The sequence below is a fragment of the Sinocyclocheilus anshuiensis genome, unplaced genomic scaffold (genome assembly GCF_001515605.1).
Source record: "Sinocyclocheilus anshuiensis isolate Anshui unplaced genomic scaffold, SAMN03320099.WGS_v1.1 scaffold208, whole genome shotgun sequence".
Classification (NCBI taxonomy): domain Eukaryota; kingdom Metazoa; phylum Chordata; class Actinopteri; order Cypriniformes; family Cyprinidae; genus Sinocyclocheilus; species Sinocyclocheilus anshuiensis.
In genome coordinates this window covers 2446510-2465604 of record NW_015557186.1, presented here as the reverse complement: position 1 = coordinate 2465604, position 19095 = coordinate 2446510, and the positions used below count along the sequence as shown (strand labels likewise).

At 33.3% G+C, this 19095-nt stretch overlaps 1 protein-coding gene across 1 annotated transcript; it reads right to left on the bottom strand.

The window, feature by feature from the left end:
* Nucleotides 1-1083: 1083 nt before the first annotated feature.
* On the bottom strand, nucleotides 1084-13935 carry cdc5l (CDC5 cell division cycle 5-like (S. pombe)). Its single transcript, XM_016474168.1, has 14 exons — nucleotides 13730-13935; nucleotides 12417-12520; nucleotides 12072-12233; nucleotides 9953-10080; nucleotides 9764-9863; nucleotides 8373-8591; nucleotides 8139-8283; nucleotides 6512-6700; nucleotides 6283-6431; nucleotides 4745-4907; nucleotides 4446-4610; nucleotides 4227-4307; nucleotides 2725-2967; nucleotides 1084-1324 (listed from the first exon to the last, which is right to left on the bottom strand). The coding sequence occupies exons 1-14, from the start codon at nucleotides 13772-13774 to the stop codon at nucleotides 1103-1105; spliced, it is 2115 nt and encodes a 704-aa protein (XP_016329654.1). The 5' UTR covers nucleotides 13775-13935; the 3' UTR covers nucleotides 1084-1102.
* Nucleotides 13936-19095: the final 5160 nt, after the last annotated feature.

Genomic DNA, 19095 nt, shown 5'->3' with positions numbered 1-19095 from the left:
TTCTTTATTCTTCATAACCTGAGAATGCGGCGACACATACCTGGGGTTACGCCGTCTAAATGGTGCAGTGAAGTATAGTTTGAAAGGCTGCGCGTTCGGCTGTACACACGCTGAGCCGCTTCAGACAGCGCACCAGTAGCGCTTCAATGCACGAAAACACACACAATTATGTCAAAATGCGCGGTTTTGTGGAGTTTCCTTGTAAACGTAGTCTTAAATTAGTTATAAAGTCTTAAATGACCGTAAAGAGTTGGGAGAAAATCGGATATGTGTCAGATCCACGTCATATGCATCAGGTTTTAAAGAGACAGCGCTGATTTTAAAGTGAAACCTGCTGAAGTCTGTCACTGACGTAAATCAAAGATCAAAAGAAAAAGAGAAATCCTTGGACTATTCTAGTCGCTGATTAACTTTTATAGCTTGAATAAAGATTAATATGTATAGTTTATGCATATGTAATACAGTTTATGTGAAGATTGTTTTAAAATCACTTAAATTAAAAGTGGTTATATATTTCAGAGTCTATTAAATGTTAAAAATAATGGCTTTCAATTATACTGCAATGTTGAATGGCTATAATTAATAGGTAAAATTGAGGGAAAATGCAGTTTGTGAAGATTGTTTTAAAATCACTTAAATTAAGTTATATATTTCAGAGCCTATTAAATGGTACAAATAATGGCTTTCAATTATAATTAACTGTAATGTTGAATGGCTATAATTAATAGGTAAAATTGAAGGAAAATGCACCAGCAGGAAAAAATAAAAACATTGTAAATATGTTTAGTTATTGTAGTAGTAATAACTGCCTGTTTTTGCAAAAAGAGTTTCATGGCCGGTAAAAAAAAATTTTGGCCGGTAAATTTTACCATGTCACCGGCCATTGGCAGGTGTGACAAAAGGTTAGTTTTAGGCCCTGTGTGTATGTATGTGTGTGTATATATATATATATATATATATATATATACATACACACATACACACACACCAGGGTTTTACCAGAATCCTGAACATTACTGATTTTATTGATACTGGAACATTATTGGCTTCTACTAGCCAAACAGCGCCATCTACTGGATGCAAAAGGAGTGTGCAGAACACATCATGACGTTTGTGATGATCTTACCTCCAGTTTCTTCTCCATAGACTCGATTCTGTCCTTCTTGCTTGCCAGATTGGCTCGGGTGTAGCGGCTCTGTCCGGGCAGGTACAGGACCTGACTGTAACACTCCTCCCACACCTGGTTATACGCCTCCATAGACAGATCTCCGTGACTCATCCCATGTTTCACCACCTCCATCTCCTGAGCCAGCAGCTCTCCGGCCTGTCAGACACGCGCACACACACACAGACACGCACACACACAAAAACACAAACAAACAAAAACACAAACACAAACACACACACAAACACAAACACAAACACAAACACAAACACAAACACACACACACACAAACGCACACACACACACACACACACACACACACATATGATATTCACATATTCACAGCTCTTCATTCTCCAGCACATTTAAAAGACATGGAATCAGAATGCAGTGTGTGACCAAACAGCAAATAAAAAATACATACATTAAATCACACACACACACACAAACACACAAACACACAAACACACACACACACACACACACACACACACACACACAGCGTGAGCAGCTGATGCACTGGGTCTGACTACAAAGAGTCATGAACTTTATGACTGAACTCAATCTATACGCTCTGGTCTGAAATGAATAAAAGCAAACTGCTTCACATAAAGACTTTATCGGTGAATATAAGAGAAATATCCAGGTCATAATAAATTAGATAAAACTGCATAAAGAAATTAAGTCTAAGACTCTTTTGCAATGTGACATTATTGACAATAAAGCACTTGTCTTTGCTTTAGTATAATAAACAGCTAGTTCCAGTTCATTTTAATGCTCTTAAAATCTTTCATGTTTTTTTTTATTTTTTAAATATATTAAATATAGCAATATATTTAGATTTTATTTAAATGTTTTTGTTACATAATTATTGATTAGTTGCATAAGAAACAGTTAATTCTAATTCATTTAATGCTCTTAAAGTAATACACTATGATTTTTTTTATATTAAATGTTACAATATATTATTTATATTTCATTTAAATTTATTTACATATTTTTTTATTTATTATTGATTAGTTGTTGCAGCCCTGCTTTTTATTACAAATTGCCATCTCATTTCATTATCAATTCGAAGTAGAATATCATTTTCCCAATACAGAAAATAAAATTAGGATTTTTAAAATCCAATTAAAAAAATAAATACAAATAATAATCAGAGGATTTGTTCAAATCATCAAAATCGTTATTCGCAGCCCTACTGAAAAGTAATGACAGTGATGTAAATGTGCTTAACTATAAAGTGTATATAGTTAAGCACTATATATGAAAATAAAATGCATCTTAAACATTTTCTTAAATAGGCTTCATTACACAAAAAATGAGACGGGGACATTTCTAAATGTCACTCTTCTAAATAATTGCAAGGCCACACTGAATCTGTACCTGCAGAATAACAAAAGCTCCAGAGATTCACACAGAATTTGAATAACCTCTCCAGCCGTCTGCCTGTTCCCACGTATAATTTAATGATAAATCACTCACAGATTTTGCTCCCTGATTAAAAAAAGAAAAAAAGTGTCTATTCCATGTGGGTTTAACAATTAAAAGCAGCAAACCTTTTTGAGCTCTTCCTCTGAGACCTTTTCGTAGGGTGTTTTCTCCAGGTAAGCGATGTGCTCGGCATTGTTGGAGCTGGATCCCACTCCTTTCCCCTTCTTGGCCAGGCCGTCGCTGAAGAGGTGATGCATACAGTCGAAGTGGATCATGGTGATCATTTCTTTCTTAATGACCTCTTCGGCCTGCTGCAGGTCTGTCAGCGGCGGCTCCACATTATGAGGCCGGAGGATCGTCTCATTGACCTGAACACATTTCAGGCTGCTCTAATGACTTCATCTCATTGTAGTGTACATCACTTTAAACTGTTAAAAAGTGTAATAATTTGTATAACTAAGGCAAAAACACCTAAGAGCACCTTGTCTAGTCTAGAATGGCTAGTCTTAAACAACTCAACAACTAGTCAAGTTCTGCCCCATATTACTTTACTCTACAACACATGACATTATTAAAGATCAATTTGGTGCAAATCTTTGAGATGGTAGGTTCCTGAAAAGTTAGCATTTTACAAATGTCAATGTGGCAGTGTTGTTATCGTTAACAAAAACTATAAAAAAAAAAAAACACCATTAGAAATGTTGCCTTGGCAACTAAATGAAAGTTACTAAAACTAAAATAAAACTAAATGAAAGTTACTAAAACAAATAAAAATGAATAAAAACGAAAATATATAAATATGTATACAAAATGTATTAAAACGATAAACACAACAAAATGATTAAACCTTAAACTAAAATAAAATAAAAACTGAAAAGAAACAAAACTCAAAATATTAATAAATACTCTAATAGTATATTAAAACTACATATTACAAATGTTACTGGTAACAAAATCTGTTAACTGAAACAAAATAAAATATAAATTCTACATGAAAAAAACTGTTGCCTTGGCAACTAAATGAAAAAGAAATTAAGTTACTAAAACTAAAAAACAAAAGCCAAAACAAAAAACTAAATAGAATATTTATAAAAAATACAAATAAAAGCAACAAAATTACTAAAACTTAAACTATAATTAAAAACATTTTGCTTTGTTTTTATTTTACAAAAATAAAAATAAATTTAAAATATTAATAAATACTAAAAGAGTATATTAATCCAGATTATAAATGTCACAGTATGTGGCAGTGTTGTTAACAAAAACTATTTCAAAAGATTTGTTAATTGCAATAAAACAAAAAATAAATGATTAATTCTACATGAAAACACTTTAGTTCACTTTTTTCAATAACACTTTTTTCCATTAAGTTGCCAAAGCAGTTCAGTTATTTTAAGTTGCTAAAACTGAAATAAAAACTAATAAACACTAAATAGAAATAAAATAATAATAAAATAAAAAATGCAACACAATTACTAAAACTTATAGTTAAAAACAAAATAAAAACTAATTTAAAATATTGATAAATACTGTAACAGTATATTAATAATACCAAAACAACACAGTTTAAGGGCACAGTGATTGCAACAGGTAAGTATGTATGGATGGGTTGTGTGTATGTCTTCACCTCTGAAGGTCTTGGTAAATCTCTCTGAACTGCCGTGTGTCTCTGACGCAGCTCCTTCTCCCTCTCAGCCTCTCTGACGGCCTGTGGAAATATCACACAAGATAAATAACACCAAAAACAAACACCCTTTGGATCCTGAACAACATCCATGTTCTTACAGATCTTACAGACAGAAAGCTGCATTAGAAGCTGACAGGCCGAGGTGTTTGCTTAACTGACCTGTTTGCGCAGCTCTATCTCGGCCGCATCCTCCACGAAACTCTCGTCCACCTCGGCTTCCTCCAGCTCTTTCTCAGCGTTTTCGGGAAGAACGATCTCAAAGTCATTTCTGGGCACCGGAAGAGACATCAAGCCCTGTCGGAGCTGCTCGCGGGACTCCCTTTGCTGGAGCAGACAGAAAACACATCACCATGACGCAAAAACACTTAAATAAATGCATCAAACTGCATTCAATCCACTCAAGGACAAGAGTTTAAATCTCAGACAAATTCAGGCTCATTATTATGGGTGTCACACACCAAGTGTTTGGCAAATGACGGGTCGCTGTAGTCCACGCCGCCCTCCTCTGTGTTGATGTTGAGCTTGTCCCGCAGCGGGGTCCTGCCCGGGGTCACACCCACTGAGGGTTTAGGAGTCATCCCACCGTGAGGGGTCATGCCCTCGGCTCCGTGACTGGGCGTTCTGGGAAACCATATGCATAAAGTCATTATTCACATAGCTCATTAACCTGAAATTTAGCATATACTTTAATATTATGAGGTATTAGGTGACGTTATGCATAATATCTGGCTCAAAATACACTAACGCTCAAAAGTTTGGAGTCGGGGTTGGTAATGTTTTTGAAATAAGTCTCTTCTGCTCACCAAAGCTGCATTTATCTGATAAAAATACAGTAAAAACAATAATATTTTTAAATATTATTACAATTTAAAATAACGTCACAAGTTTTGATGTGAATATATAGTAAAATGTAATTTATTTCTGTGATGCAAAGCTGAATTGTCAGCATCATTACTGCAGTCTTCAGTGTCACATGATCCTTCAGAAATCATTCTAATATGCTGATTTGCATAACATTTTTTATCATTATCAATGTCTATTATTATCATCATCAGAAAACTGCTTAATATTTTGTTGAAATTGACACTTTCTTTTAGGATCCTTCGAAAATGTTCAAAAGACCAGCATTTATTTGAAATGTACAGTTTTACTGACCCCAAACTTTTGAATTGTAGTGAATTCTGAAATCTGAATTCTATGCTAACATAATTATAACTAGCCTAAATTTGATGAACTGTTACTGGATGTAAAACTGGCTTTTATTAATATTAAATAATATGTATTTTTTTACATTATAATATTACTTCTGACTAAACAATACTTTGAATTAGCTTTTACATTTTATATTTTCAGTTTTCATTTTAATTTTAGGTAAAGTTTTAGTAATTTTTGTGCTTTAGTCTTTTTTTTTTAGTTCTTGGGATTTTTATATTTTTATTTCTACTTAATTTATTTTTATTATTTCAGTTTTGGTCATTTTAGCACTTCAAATTATTGCGGTTAGTTGCCAAGGCAACATTACTAATTTTCTAATTTAATTTACTAATATTCTACAAATTTACAAAACAAATTCTCATGTAGTATTTAAGTATTATTTCAATTAACAAAAAAATAAAAGAGTCTAAACTAAATAACTAGTCATAACTAGCCTAAATATAATTAACTCTATTACTGGGTGGAAATATACATTCATATTAATAAATAATATTTAACATTAATTTCAAATGAACATTGTTGCCTTGTGTTGCTGTTGGTGATATTTTATTCAAGCAATAAGCTACTCAAGGCAGTGCATTACAGTGATTTTTACAACACTTTGACAAAACCTTGACAAAATCTCTTGTAAACCACAGTTATTGTTTAAATATGGCATTTAATTTTTTTATACTACTTTATAATATTTTCTATTATTTTACCGAACTCAATTACTACGAGTGTGAACATTCTAAACTACGTTTTTCCTGTGAAAGTGCATATTTTCATGCTTGATGGGCACCTGAAGGGTGTAGACAGCACCGTGTTGGGCGTCTGGACCACCTGTCTCTGTGGTGTGACACCAGAGAAGTCGCTCTCATGCAGGGGGGTGTTCAGCCCTCCCTTAAGAGGCGTATCCACGTTCGTAAGTGCCATCAGGTTCTGGGCTTCCTGTGAGGGTGAAAAGACCGAGCGGTGAGCCTCAGGATATAAAACAGGCAGTTTGGGAAGTCTGTGAAACTGGCCCAAACCTGCAGGATCTTGTCCTGTGTTGCTGGAGTTCTGGGTGTGCGCAGGGCCATGGAGTTATTGGTCACGTTGTATTCGGACAGAAGAGCGCTGGAGGCTGAGTTGGTGATTCCAGACTCCTCGGCGGTCTGACGGGCGATTTCGCTGGCCTGACCCAGTTTGACAACCTCCTCCAGCTCAGCGTCAGAGATCTGGAATGAATAAGCAGTAAAATGCCGTTTATTCAACATTAACTAACCGTAACTTCTATATTAAATTATTATAATAATTATTATAAAACACACTGAGTGGTTATGCGTGGTTAACGATCAGTGTTGTTTTAATATTTACACACTATTGATCAATATTTTGAATTAGCTTAATTTCAGTTAAAGTTTTAATAATTTTACGTGCTTTTCATTTTTATTCGTTTTTTTTTATATATTTCTATTTAGATTTAATTTATTTGGTTAGCGTGTTGCCATAAGTGTTATTTTAGTATTATTTATATACTAGTATAGTATTTATTAATATTTTGAATTAGCTTTTAATTTTACATTTCCAGTTTTCATTTTAAATACTAAAGTTTTAGTAATTTTATGTGCTTATGTCACTTCCGTTAGTTTTTGTTTTATATTTCTGTTTAGATGTAATTTATTTGGTTGGTTAACATGTTGCAATCAGTGTAATTTTAGTACTATTTATTTACTATTATAGTATTTATCTATATTTTGAATTATCTTTTAATAATTTAGTTTTATTTAAGGTTTTACTAATTTTATGTGCTTGTCATTTATATTACTTTTTTATATATTTCTATTTAGATTTAATTTATTTGGTTAACGTGTTGCCATAAGTGTTATTTTAGTATTATTTATATACTAGTATAGTATTTATTAATATTTTGAATTAGCTTTTAATTTTAAATTTCCAGTTTTCATTTTAAATACTAAAGTTTTAGTAATTTTATGTGCTTATGTCACTTCTGTTAGTTTTTGTTTTATATTTCTGTTTAGATATAATTTATTTGGTTAACATGTTGCAATCAGTGTTATTTTAGTACTATTTATTTACTATTATAGTATTTATCTATATTTTGAATTATCTTTTAATAATTTAGTTTTATTTAAGGTTTTACTAATTTTATGTGCTTTTGTCATTTGTTTTTTAAAATATAATTCTATCTCTATTTAATTTATTTGGTTAACATGTTGTGATCAGTTTTATTCTACTATTATAGTATTTATTAATATTTTGAATTAGCTTTTCGTTTTTTATTTTCAGTTTACATTTTATTTTAATTTTAAGCTTTAGTAATTGTATATGCTTTTGTCATTTTTAGTAGCTTTTTAATTTCTATTTAGATTTAATTTATTTCAGTTTCAGTCATTTTAGTACTTCTTGCACTTTATTGCAGTAGTTTTCGTTTAAGTTTCTAAAGTTTTTCGTCTAATATTTATACTTTATTTCAGATTTCTTTTAACTAAAATAATTTTTAATAGTTTTAGTTTACAATAACAACACTGGTTGCGATGCAGTTAATAGGATGTTTTACCGTTGCGAAGGTGTTTTTGTTTAAGGCAAGGCCCACACATAAGTCACAGTGATTTTTACCCCAGTAAAGGTAGTACAGTTTGTGAGAACTCTGACCTGTGGTGTCGGAAGCACCAGTTTGCTTCTCTTTTTTGTGAACTCTGACACTCCACTGGTCTGCAGGATGGCCGAGGGCAGATCGGACTCCTTCTTCTTCTTGATCTTCTGTCTGTCCTTCTTTCGTTCATGATCCTCCTTCTCACTATATACAAAAAAGCATAGGGGTGATCAAAAACACACCCATCCAGGCCACTGCACTAATTGGAAGACGTTTCACACAACCCCACTCACTTCCTGAGGTCTCCATCGAGATGCTGCTGGCGCAGTCGTTTGAAGTCCGGTTGCAAAGGATCATACTGCTCCATGGACGTATCATAGAAGCCCTGCGCGGGTTTCTTTTCAAAAGGGATCTCAGCATTATAGTCCACACCTCTCTTCTTCTTGCGCTTCTTCTGGATGTCGATGCCTGCAGCTCGCAGCTCCCTGCGCTTCTGAAGCGCTGCCAGACGTCTGCGGAAAACAGCAGAGAGAAAACAGTGAGGACGGCTTTATGATTAATAACTCAATGTGATCAGCACTGTGAGAACTAATACAATGCTCATTATGACACCAATGACGACACTTTTTCAGATCATAAAATCAGCACCAATAACTAGATAACAAGCTGCTAAAAATATATCATAAATAAAATATATGTTAAAAATATTTATGTCCTCAAAAATTCCAGCAGGATTGGGATTCAGCAGGGTTATTATAGTTACCCTAAATTGTTACTTGAAAAAAAAAGAAGACAATTTTATATTTTCCGTTTTCATTTTAACTTTGTTTTTATGTGCTTTTGATATATATATATATATATATTTTAATATACATTTCTCTTTAGAATTTATTTTATTAACATGTTGCGATCAGTCTCATTTTTTTTACACTATTATAGTACTAAATATTTTGAATTAGCTTTTAATTTTAAAATTTGAGTTTTCATTTTAATTACAGTAATTCTTGTTTTTTTATTTTTCTTAGTTTTTTATATTTCTATTTCGAATGAATTCATTTTTATTCCAGTTTTCGTAATTTTAGTACTTCAACTTTATTGCAGTTAGATGCCATTGCAACATTTCACATTTTTAAGTTTCACATCTAATATTTATATTTTCACTTAAAGGTGATTTTAATAGTTTTATTTTACTATAACAACACAGGTTATGATGATGATGCAGTTACTAGCAAATATGAATATATGCTAAAAAAAATATATGTACTCAGAAGAAGGCCCAGTGGGATTGAATTAAGCAGGGTTATTATAGGTAATTATTTCAGTTACTTGAAATAAACAAATATCAACAACACAAACTGCAACATTTCTAATTTTCATTTAGTTTAACTGTACTAAAATAAACTAAAATGAATAAAAAATATATACAATATGAAAAACTAATAAAAATGACAAAAATAGAAAAATTACTACAACTAACTAAAATTAAAAAGGAAAACGTAAAAACAAAAACTAATTTAAAATGTTAATAAAAAACTACAACAATATTTCAATGAAACTAAAATAACCCTGATTCTCAGCCCCTTGTGAACAATTTCAAAAGTATACAGTCTTACACAGATTTATTCAGAGACACACGGCAATTGCTCAAAGATCCCAAATCTGTTCTTACGGCACGAGATCTTACCGTGCTTCCTCCAGCTGTTTCTCTCTGGCTTTCCGCTTCGCCTTCTTGCCTTGTGTGTTGGCCAATCGGGCTCTGGCTTCAGACAGCATCTCCAGCTCATCTGCACACACGAGTGTATGGATGTCATGCATTGTCTTTTCAATCTGAGTGTCCAAACTGTTAATTTCATTGTTTTTCAGACACACTCACCTTCATCCATGTCCACAGGGTCAGGTCTGGCTGGTTTGGTCTCAGGGTTTGGGTCGATCTCTCCTGGTTTTAGCTTGCGAGGGTCATCGCCCACATCATCTTCATTCTCTCTCTGAGCGGCTTTATCTCTGTGATCATAAATAAATCAATAAGTAGATTTTTCATACAACCAAAAACATGACTTGACAACTGCAAAGCATTAAACTTGCATAATATGACCAAAACATTTAGAATTAGACTAGATTGTAAAAAGTTAACATTGATTTCAGCGCATTGTTCATAAAGCTTTGGCAGCCTGTTTCCACGAAGGAATAAAAATAAATAAATAAAAGTAATTGCAACTTTTTATTTTCACAAGTTTGACTTTTCTTCTTGCAATTCTGAGTTTATATCTCACAATTCTGTCTTTGTAACTCACAACAGAAAGTTTATGTCACGCAAATCTGAACTAGTGGTTTTTTGACAGCTGATATCTTGGAAAGCAGGGTGGCCGATGGCCGATATAAATGTATTTATTTTAATTAGAAATTTGAAATAATTTGAAAATGGATTAAAAAATAAAATTGTAAAATAAACATACTTGTACTTTAGATGACAAAGTATTTTCCACAAATAAATAAATATTTAATAAAAATATAATAAAAAAGTAAGCAAACTGTAACCAACAGAGCACTCCGTATTCTGGGAAGTTTGTGTGCATTTGGGAATCATATTTTTTCAAATAAAGCCAAAGTAACACTCATTTTACATACAGCACACAATGAAAATGACATGAATATGACAGTGGGCAAATGCATAAAGCGCAGCATAATTTGAAATCACGACTTTAATGTTTAAAGCATTCAATTTGCACCGACCGAAAGTCACGCAGAGAACACGCGATCATGCAGGTCACATGCACACTTCACAAGATCTCACAACTGGATTCGACTAAGTTTGCAAGGTTTGTGAAATTACATTTTCATTAGCCATTCAAAGATTTGTTCAAATGATGTAAATGCATATTTGCTGAATGCTGACGACAAATGAGAAAGTATTATAATGTTTGCCTATTACAATAATATAAAAGCAATCGTTATAATACTTTTTGTATACATTTTAATTCCTTTGTTTAACAGTTCTATCGGATTTTTAGACAGACTTCTGTACGTATTAGACAGAGCTGTTAACAACGACGGCGAACAAGAGGGAGAATGTGAGCACTGTGTGCTCAGGCGCTTTTGTTCTCAGCGCCGTCAAAATAAAAGTCCCGCCTCGAACACATCGGCCAAACAGAAAAACTTATCGGCCAATGCCGATATTTGAAAAATGCCAAATATCGGCTGATATATCGGTCGACCACTAATGTAAACTCAAAAAAACTCTGAAAGACTGACTTCTTTTCTCAGAATTGCAAGATATAAACTTGCGAATTATAAAGTCCAATTCTTAGGAAAAAAACTGACATTTCCTTACAACTTCTTGTTTATCTCTCAATTCTGACTGTATAATTTGCAATAGCGAGTCTATAATTTATGCAATAGAGAGCAACTGCTAGAAAGTCAGAACTGTGGGATAAAAATGTGCAACTACCTTTTTTATTTTTTATTCAGTGGCGGAAACGGGCTTCCACACAAAACAGAAACACTTCAGTGGTGAAAGTTATTGCATGTTGTTTGTATTTTGCATCAAACTGTACTTACAGCAGATATTCGTAATGCTCCAGACACTGAGCGGCCGTTCGTCCGATGATGGGGGCGATTGTTCTCCACTGAGTAGGCATCAGTTTGGCCAAGTGAAGAAGGTAAACTCAAAAAAACTCTGAAAGACTGACTTCTTTTCTCAGAATTGCAAGATATAAACTTGCGAATTATAAAGTCCAATTCTTAGGAAAAAAACTGACATTTCCTTACAACTTCTTGTTTATCTCTCAATTCTGACTGTATAATTTGCAATAGCGAGTCTATAATTTATGCAATAGAGAGCAACTGCTAGAAAGTCAGAACTGTGGGATAAAAATGTGCAACTACCTTTTTTATTTTTTATTCAGTGGCGGAAACGGGCTTCCACACAAAACAGAAACACTTCAGTGGTGAAAGTTATTGCATGTTGTTTGTATTGTGCATCAAACTGTACTTACAGCAGATATTCGTAATGCTCCAGACACTGAGCGGCCGTTCGTCCGATGATGGGGGCGATTGTTCTCCACTGAGTAGGCATCAGTTTGGCCAAGTGAAGAAGTTTCTCCTCTTCCTCACGTGACCATTCTGTTTTCTTGATGCTGGGGTCCAGCCACTCGTACCTGTGAGAAACACATCATAAGAGACAAACATTAGACCTGGAATAGCTTTGATTCAAGAAAAGACCAAGAAATTGTATATTTGTGCATCACGGCATGTTCAAATTCAGCTATGATGCTCAGAAATGCTGTCCAGGTAGGCTGATCACTAGGTTTTGATACATAACTTGAACGATATAAACTCACCATCTGGCTTTACACTGTTTGGCTGATTTGCGGTGCAGCAGGGATGCGATTCGAGACCACTGATTTTTGCCATATTTCATTACAGCTGCTTTGAGAATCTCATCCTGTTAATGAATCACATAAAAGACATGAATAATTAAAGAGGTCTTAAATAACAGATCAGGGACGCAACAACAAGACGACACAAATAACAGATCGCTTGACTAATCTAACCAAGCTGCAAATTCTAATGCAAAACTCAAAAAAGGGTGAAATAATTTTAGTTTTTGAGCACTTTACACCAAAATAAATGAGCCTAATAGAGTTCTCTCAAAAGTTAGCGTAGGCCTACTTGTTTATCAAGAAGATAAGTGTCTGTGAAAACCAAAGCAAATGGCACTTGTGAGCATAATATATTTTTATGCGTGTCATTTCCAAGCAAGTTGTATATTAATTAATAGATGATAAAATAAATGTACATTTAGCAGACACTTTTATCAACAGAAGCAATCAAAACCAACAAAAGGGTGCAAGTGCTGCGACAAGCCTCGATTAGCAAGTTTTTATTTTATTTTTTTATAATATATAAAAAGAAAAACAATGTAATAGAAAAAGAATAGAGAATGCTAGTGTCAGAGAGGGTCATTTTTTATAATAAATAAAAAGAAAACAAGAAGATAGAATAGAAGAATAGAGAATGCTAGTGTCAGAGGCTCTCTTTTTTCTTTAAAAAGACGACAAGTAGTAAGAATAGAAATAGAATAGAGTTCAAGTGCTAGAGGGTTAAGTTTTTTTCTCTATTAGAATTATAATAGAGTGTGCTAGAGTTAGAGGGTAAAAAATAATAATAATAATAAATGAATAAAATAAATGGCCTGCAAAAAAATTCATAGTAAAAAAAAACAAAACAAAAAATAGAAATTACAGATATTTTAACTTTTCATATACGTGATTTAATATTTGAAAAGTATTAAATTAAAGTATTATCTGATTTTTGTGCTCAATTTTGACAGAGCGGGAGTATTTACCTACTGTAATTAATAATCTTGCTTAAAACAATCTCAATCGTGTGGCTATACACACTTTTGGGGAAATTATGGTAATTGGATTCATGTTGTTGATATTTTCTGCATTTCAAAAATAAACACACATCGCGTTCTGAACGCATTCCGTATCACGACATAAATAAAGAAGCAAATAAAACACATCAATGCAGATATTTGTACATTTCCGATAAATAATCCTCATATGAAGTTCAAATGGCTTTAATGAAGGACACGCTGAAGATTAATGGACGTTTGCTGCTTGAAATATTGAGTGTTTTCTAAACAAACCTCAGTGTTGCGCCACACGCCTCCTTTAATCATAATCCGCGGCATGTTGGCGATTTAAAGTCTTCACACGCGCTCGCGCAGTAAAATCGTCTTCTGGAAACTCAAACACGTAAAATTAAGATGAAATAAGAGAAAAAACTTTGCGTTTGAGCCGCAGCACGTTAAACTGCGGATGAGGAAACCGAAATGGCTGCGAGCACACAGAACTGTGGGTAACAGGCTCTTCTTCTGTTGATTCACACGGGTTCTGTCGGGTCACTTGAACTCAATATCGCCCCACACGACAGAGCAGCGAATGACAGGCTGATCGCTCCGAACAAATCTTTGTTTCTTCTTCTTTTTTTTTTTTCTTATTTTCTTATTTTCTTATTATTATTATTGCACCATACATTGGTAAACAGAGTTGTTTGAATTGTGCTTTTGTAATCCCTCTGGCCCTGGAGCAGAGCTGTAAATGTAATAAAAATAAATGTAAATGTAATAAAAAATAAAAAAATATCTAGGGTAGGGGGCCTACCGTACTGCTGTAGCCCAGGGGTTATGTTAAGGCTCCCCTGTATGTATGCATGATATATTGTTGTCATTTTTTAAACGTCTAATTTATTTAATAATTTTTATTCATTTTATATTTAACATTTGTATACATTTTATAAAAAAAAAAAAAACAATGACAGTATGCAAAAAAACTTTGCGTTTGAGCCGCAGCACGTTAAACTGCGGATGAGGAAACCGAAATGGCTGCGAGCACACAGAACTGTGGGTAACAGGCTCTTCTTCTGTTGATTCACACGGGTTCTGTCGGGTCACTTGAACTCAATATCGCCCCACACGACAGAGCAGCGAATGACAGGCTGATCGCTCCGAACAAATCTTTGTTTCTTCTTCTTTTTTTTTTTTCTTATTTTCTTATTTTCTTATTATTATTATTGCACCATACATTGGTAAACAGAGTTGTTTGAATTGTGCTTTTGTAATCCCTCTGGCCCTGGAGCAGAGCTGTAAATGTAATAAAAATAAATGTAAATGTAATAAAAAATAAAAAAATATCTAGGGTAGGGGGCCTACCGTACTGCTGTAGCCCAGGGGTTATGTTAAGGCTCCCCTGTATGTATGCATGATATATTGTTGTCATTTTTTAAACGTCTAATTTATTTAATAATTTTTATTCATTTTATATTTAACATTTGTATACATTTTATAAAAAAAAAAAAAAACAATGACAGTATGCATATTGTTCTTGGATAATTACATTTTGTAAATTAAAATGCAAAATAAGTTACCATCTACCACCAGAAAATATTTATCGTAAATGTAAAAATGAAGTCCATTAAAGGCTTGTCTCATAATTCTATTATTCTTTGTTATTTAGGATTTTTATTTATTTATTTGTTTGTTTGTTTTTGGAGATAACTGAAAAATTATTTACAAAAAGAAGCTGAGCTTGTTAATTTTTGTGAGCTGATTTGATGCTAAGTTGTATCTCATTGGATGGTGATAAAATCTTGTATTTTTATTTAATTATTATTATTATAAAATAATTAAATAATAATTATTGAATTATTTTATTTAAATATTTGGTCATCATTATATTCATTCAAGTCAGATGGTTTGAAAAAACATCTGTTGCCTGTTTGAACAATTTAAAACTGATATTAAAATGTATTTGGAAACAATATCTAAAAGTAAGAACTTGAGAGCAATATGAACTATGCAACTGTATCCTTGATGTACAATGTTTTTTTTTCTTGACATGCATTGGTTGTACAATATGCTTGTTCTCAGTTAAAAACGTTATTTTATTTACATAATTATTATTTATTTCTCTTACTTCGCTTTATCAACATTCCATTCTGTTGTATTCATGGCTTGTCATTTGTCAGTTGCTTGTTTTTGCCTGTAATGGACTATTTTTAACAATGTCCTTATCTTTCTGTTCCTTGAATGTGAAACAGTAGTTCCCTTGCTGTCTATGCAGGGTCAGAAAGCTCTTGAATTTCATCAGAAATATCTTAATTTGTGTTCCGAAGATGAACAAAGGTCTTACGGGTTTGGAACGACATGAGGGTGAGAGATTAATTACAGAATTTTCATTTTTAGGTGAACTATCCCTTTAAGAGGTAAGGTCCCAATGCTAAACAAGCAGTTACAGTCTAGTATCAAGTTATTTATTACTTTCAGTAGCAATGAATAGTGCTACACCATGTGTACCTTATATACCACATTATTTGACGTCTATGTGCTTTGTACCAAGAACAATATATTTTAACGTTGTTTTTCAAATATTTATTGAACTGTTGAGATCAGCATTTGATCAGCATTTGCATAAACATAATGAAAGAATGATGAAGACTGCAACTCATCCCGTCTTCCAACACAATTGTGTCCTTCATTTGACGTGAGACATGCAAACTAAACAGCACAGATGGCAAAAGTGCTTCAGATTTCTCTGAACAAATCACAACATGCCCAGAAAGATGACAGTCCAGTGATGGGCCCTGTATAGAATTACTAGGAAATAGGCCGGTGTCAACATTAAAAAAGCAGTGCTCTTGTGCCAGGAGAGGCCATCAGGAGCGATAAATGACACACAAGAGTCTCGAGGCGAAATATGAAGCAAATCCTCTGAGCAGGTCATCTTTTCTGACTGCTAATGTTGAAAATGAAGAAAGCTGCAGGAAGGTTTTCTTTCCGAGAGCCGGAGGGAGCTACACGACCAAGTGAGGAGCTGAGATAGGACGGACTGATCAGGTGCCACAGAATTTGAAGAGGCTTCTCTCCAGGTACAAAGCGGATCTGGACTGAATTCAAAACCTTGGGCAAAAATGCAAAGAGTGCAAATTTTCCTAAGAAACTTGCTAAGAAACCTGACATCAACAGAACTGCCAGGTAAAGCTACAGTACAGGCTATGCATTAAGAGGAAGTTCATTTCACACTAGCGTTATCAGCGTTAACTAAAGCTAAAACATTTTGTTACTCAAAACGTTATCTGTAATAATAAAAAAATATATAAAGACTTAAACTGCTGCTAGTTGCCAAGGCATTCTCATTTTCAGTTAAAGCTGAAGTACTAAAATAACTAAAACTAACTAAATAAAAAATGAGTGCTGTCAAACGATTAATCGCGATTAATCGCATCCAAAATAAAAGTTTTTGTTGACATAATATATGAGTGTGTACTGTGTATATTTATTATGTATATACAGTATAAATACAAACACATGCATGTATATATTTAAGAAAAATATGTTATGCTTATATATAATATAAAATATAATAATCTAAATATATAAATGTACATACATGTAAATAATTTCAAAATATATACTGCATGTGTGTGCATTTATATATACATAATAAATAAACACAGTACACATAAAAACCTGTTAAATGATTAACAGTAAGTTTCCTTACTATATACGGTGAATAACTGTAATAGATCTAACCTTTGTTTTCAAGAAAGTAGCCTCAGATTCGACACACAGAGACTGTGTCTGAAATCACACCCTACACCCTCATTCACTATTCCCTACATGAGTTTACTAATAGAGTCAACCTGACAGAGAGAATGAAAACTAATGAGTGAATTCAGCCAATGATGAACAGCTGCTGTTTACAAGCAGAATCACTGAAGAAAAGAGCAAGAAATGAAACTGACTTCAGCCACAGCCTTAGATGAAATTAAGTGAAATAAAACAGCAGATGATGATTAAACAACTCCACAAACAGCATTACCAGCTTCACTCATTACTAACCAGTTTGACTTTATTTCTGTCATATATCTACAAAACATTTTTTTAGAATTAACAGAGGTGTATATTGTATTGAAAATGTTTTGTTTGACTTCACCATTTTGGCGATCAGTGGTTGCTTTAGTTGGGCTCTTGACCCTTGACTCTTTATTGTTAGTGTTTCTTTGCTGTTGTAACTGTGTTTGTAAAACACATTTGTTATGACAAGAAAAACTGAGTGACATTGCAATGAAGTGGTTTTAATAACTATTAATGATGATGTAATGATGGTGTCATTTTTCATGACCTGAGTCACTGATCTCAAGTTGTGTCTAATTATATGGTTAAATTCATCTTTTGTTTAGGGTACTAATATGACTCTACAAGATATGTTGACAAATTACTGTGAAGGAATTTAAAAACCTTTTATGCACAAAACCTTTAGAGCTACAGTAGCTTTTAGACACACACAGACATCAAGAATCAGCACATGAATCTCAACAATGGTGACTATTAATAAAACAAAAAAAATAAAAAAATTATGCCGCAGTGCATGCTGGGTGCCAGTACAAAACTCCCAGCATACATTGCAGAATTTTTTTTTTTTGATTGTCACCAATGTTGAGATTCATAGGCTGAATGTTGATGTCTGTGTGTGTTTAAGTGCTGCCATAGTTTAAAACTTGTATTTGTGCATATTGTGCTTAGGAATGTTTCACAATGATTGCAGTAGTATCAGTGGTGCAACTCAAGAGTATTAGTTATATGTTACACACTTAATAAGAGATTAAACATTAGGTGACATCAGTGAATCAGACTAGTTCATGATGGTCTTGACATCACAAACACCAGTCATAGATTATTTAAAATATATATATTGCTATAAACACTGTTTTAAATAAACACAGCAAATTAAAGCAACCAAAAGAAAACTATTTTTAAAAAGTCAAGGTTCAAGAGCCCAACTAAAGCAAACACCGATCGCCATTATGGTGACTTCAAATGAAAGCACAACACCTAAAATCTCAATAAGAGCTTTTGTACACATATAACAGAAATAAAGTCACATTGGTTAGTAATAAGTGAAGCTGGTGATGCTGTTTGTGGAGCTGTTTAATCCTCCTCTGCTGAGATCTCGATCAATTTAATGTGTTTTATTTTCAGTTGATTTCATCTTTGGCTTTGGCTGTAAGTTGTGTTTCTCTGCTCTTGTTTCTCTTTCCTTCAGTGATTCTGCTTGTTAACAGGTGTTCATCACTAATGCTCAATCCTCATTTAATTATCTCATTAACTTCATCACCGCTTCAGTGTCACTTCAACACTCTGTAGTGTGGACACATATAAGTGCTCTTTAAAACTGAGGATTTTGCTGTGGGATTAAAGGGGTTAAATGTGTGAGATGAAAAAAACACTGTGAAATGTATTTTTAACAGAAATATACTGTTAATTTAATTTACGAATGCAAACTGTAAAAAAACAGTAGATTACTAGCAACCACAGCTGCTGGTATTTCACCGTAAAATCAAGAAAAGAAAACAGCAAAATACTGTAAAACCTAACAGTCAACTTCCTGTTGTGTTTTGTGGGTCACCATTGTGCTAGAGAGCAGAGCCTGTGTTTAAGTCAAGGACGGACAG

Bases quoted from the DNA above. Each gene is read 5' to 3' on its own strand.
- cdc5l (XM_016474168.1), bottom strand. From the start codon at position 13,774: ATGCCGCGGATTATGATTAAAGGAGGCGTGTGGCGCAACACTGAG. The intron at 6,432-6,511 runs GTTTGGGCCAGT...TCACCCTCACAG, and splicing joins CACAGGACAAGATCCTGCAG to GAAGCCCAGAACCTGATGGC. The intron at 2,968-4,226 runs GTGAAGACATAC...AAATGTGTTCAG, and splicing joins ATTTACCAAGACCTTCAGAG to GTCAATGAGACGATCCTCCG.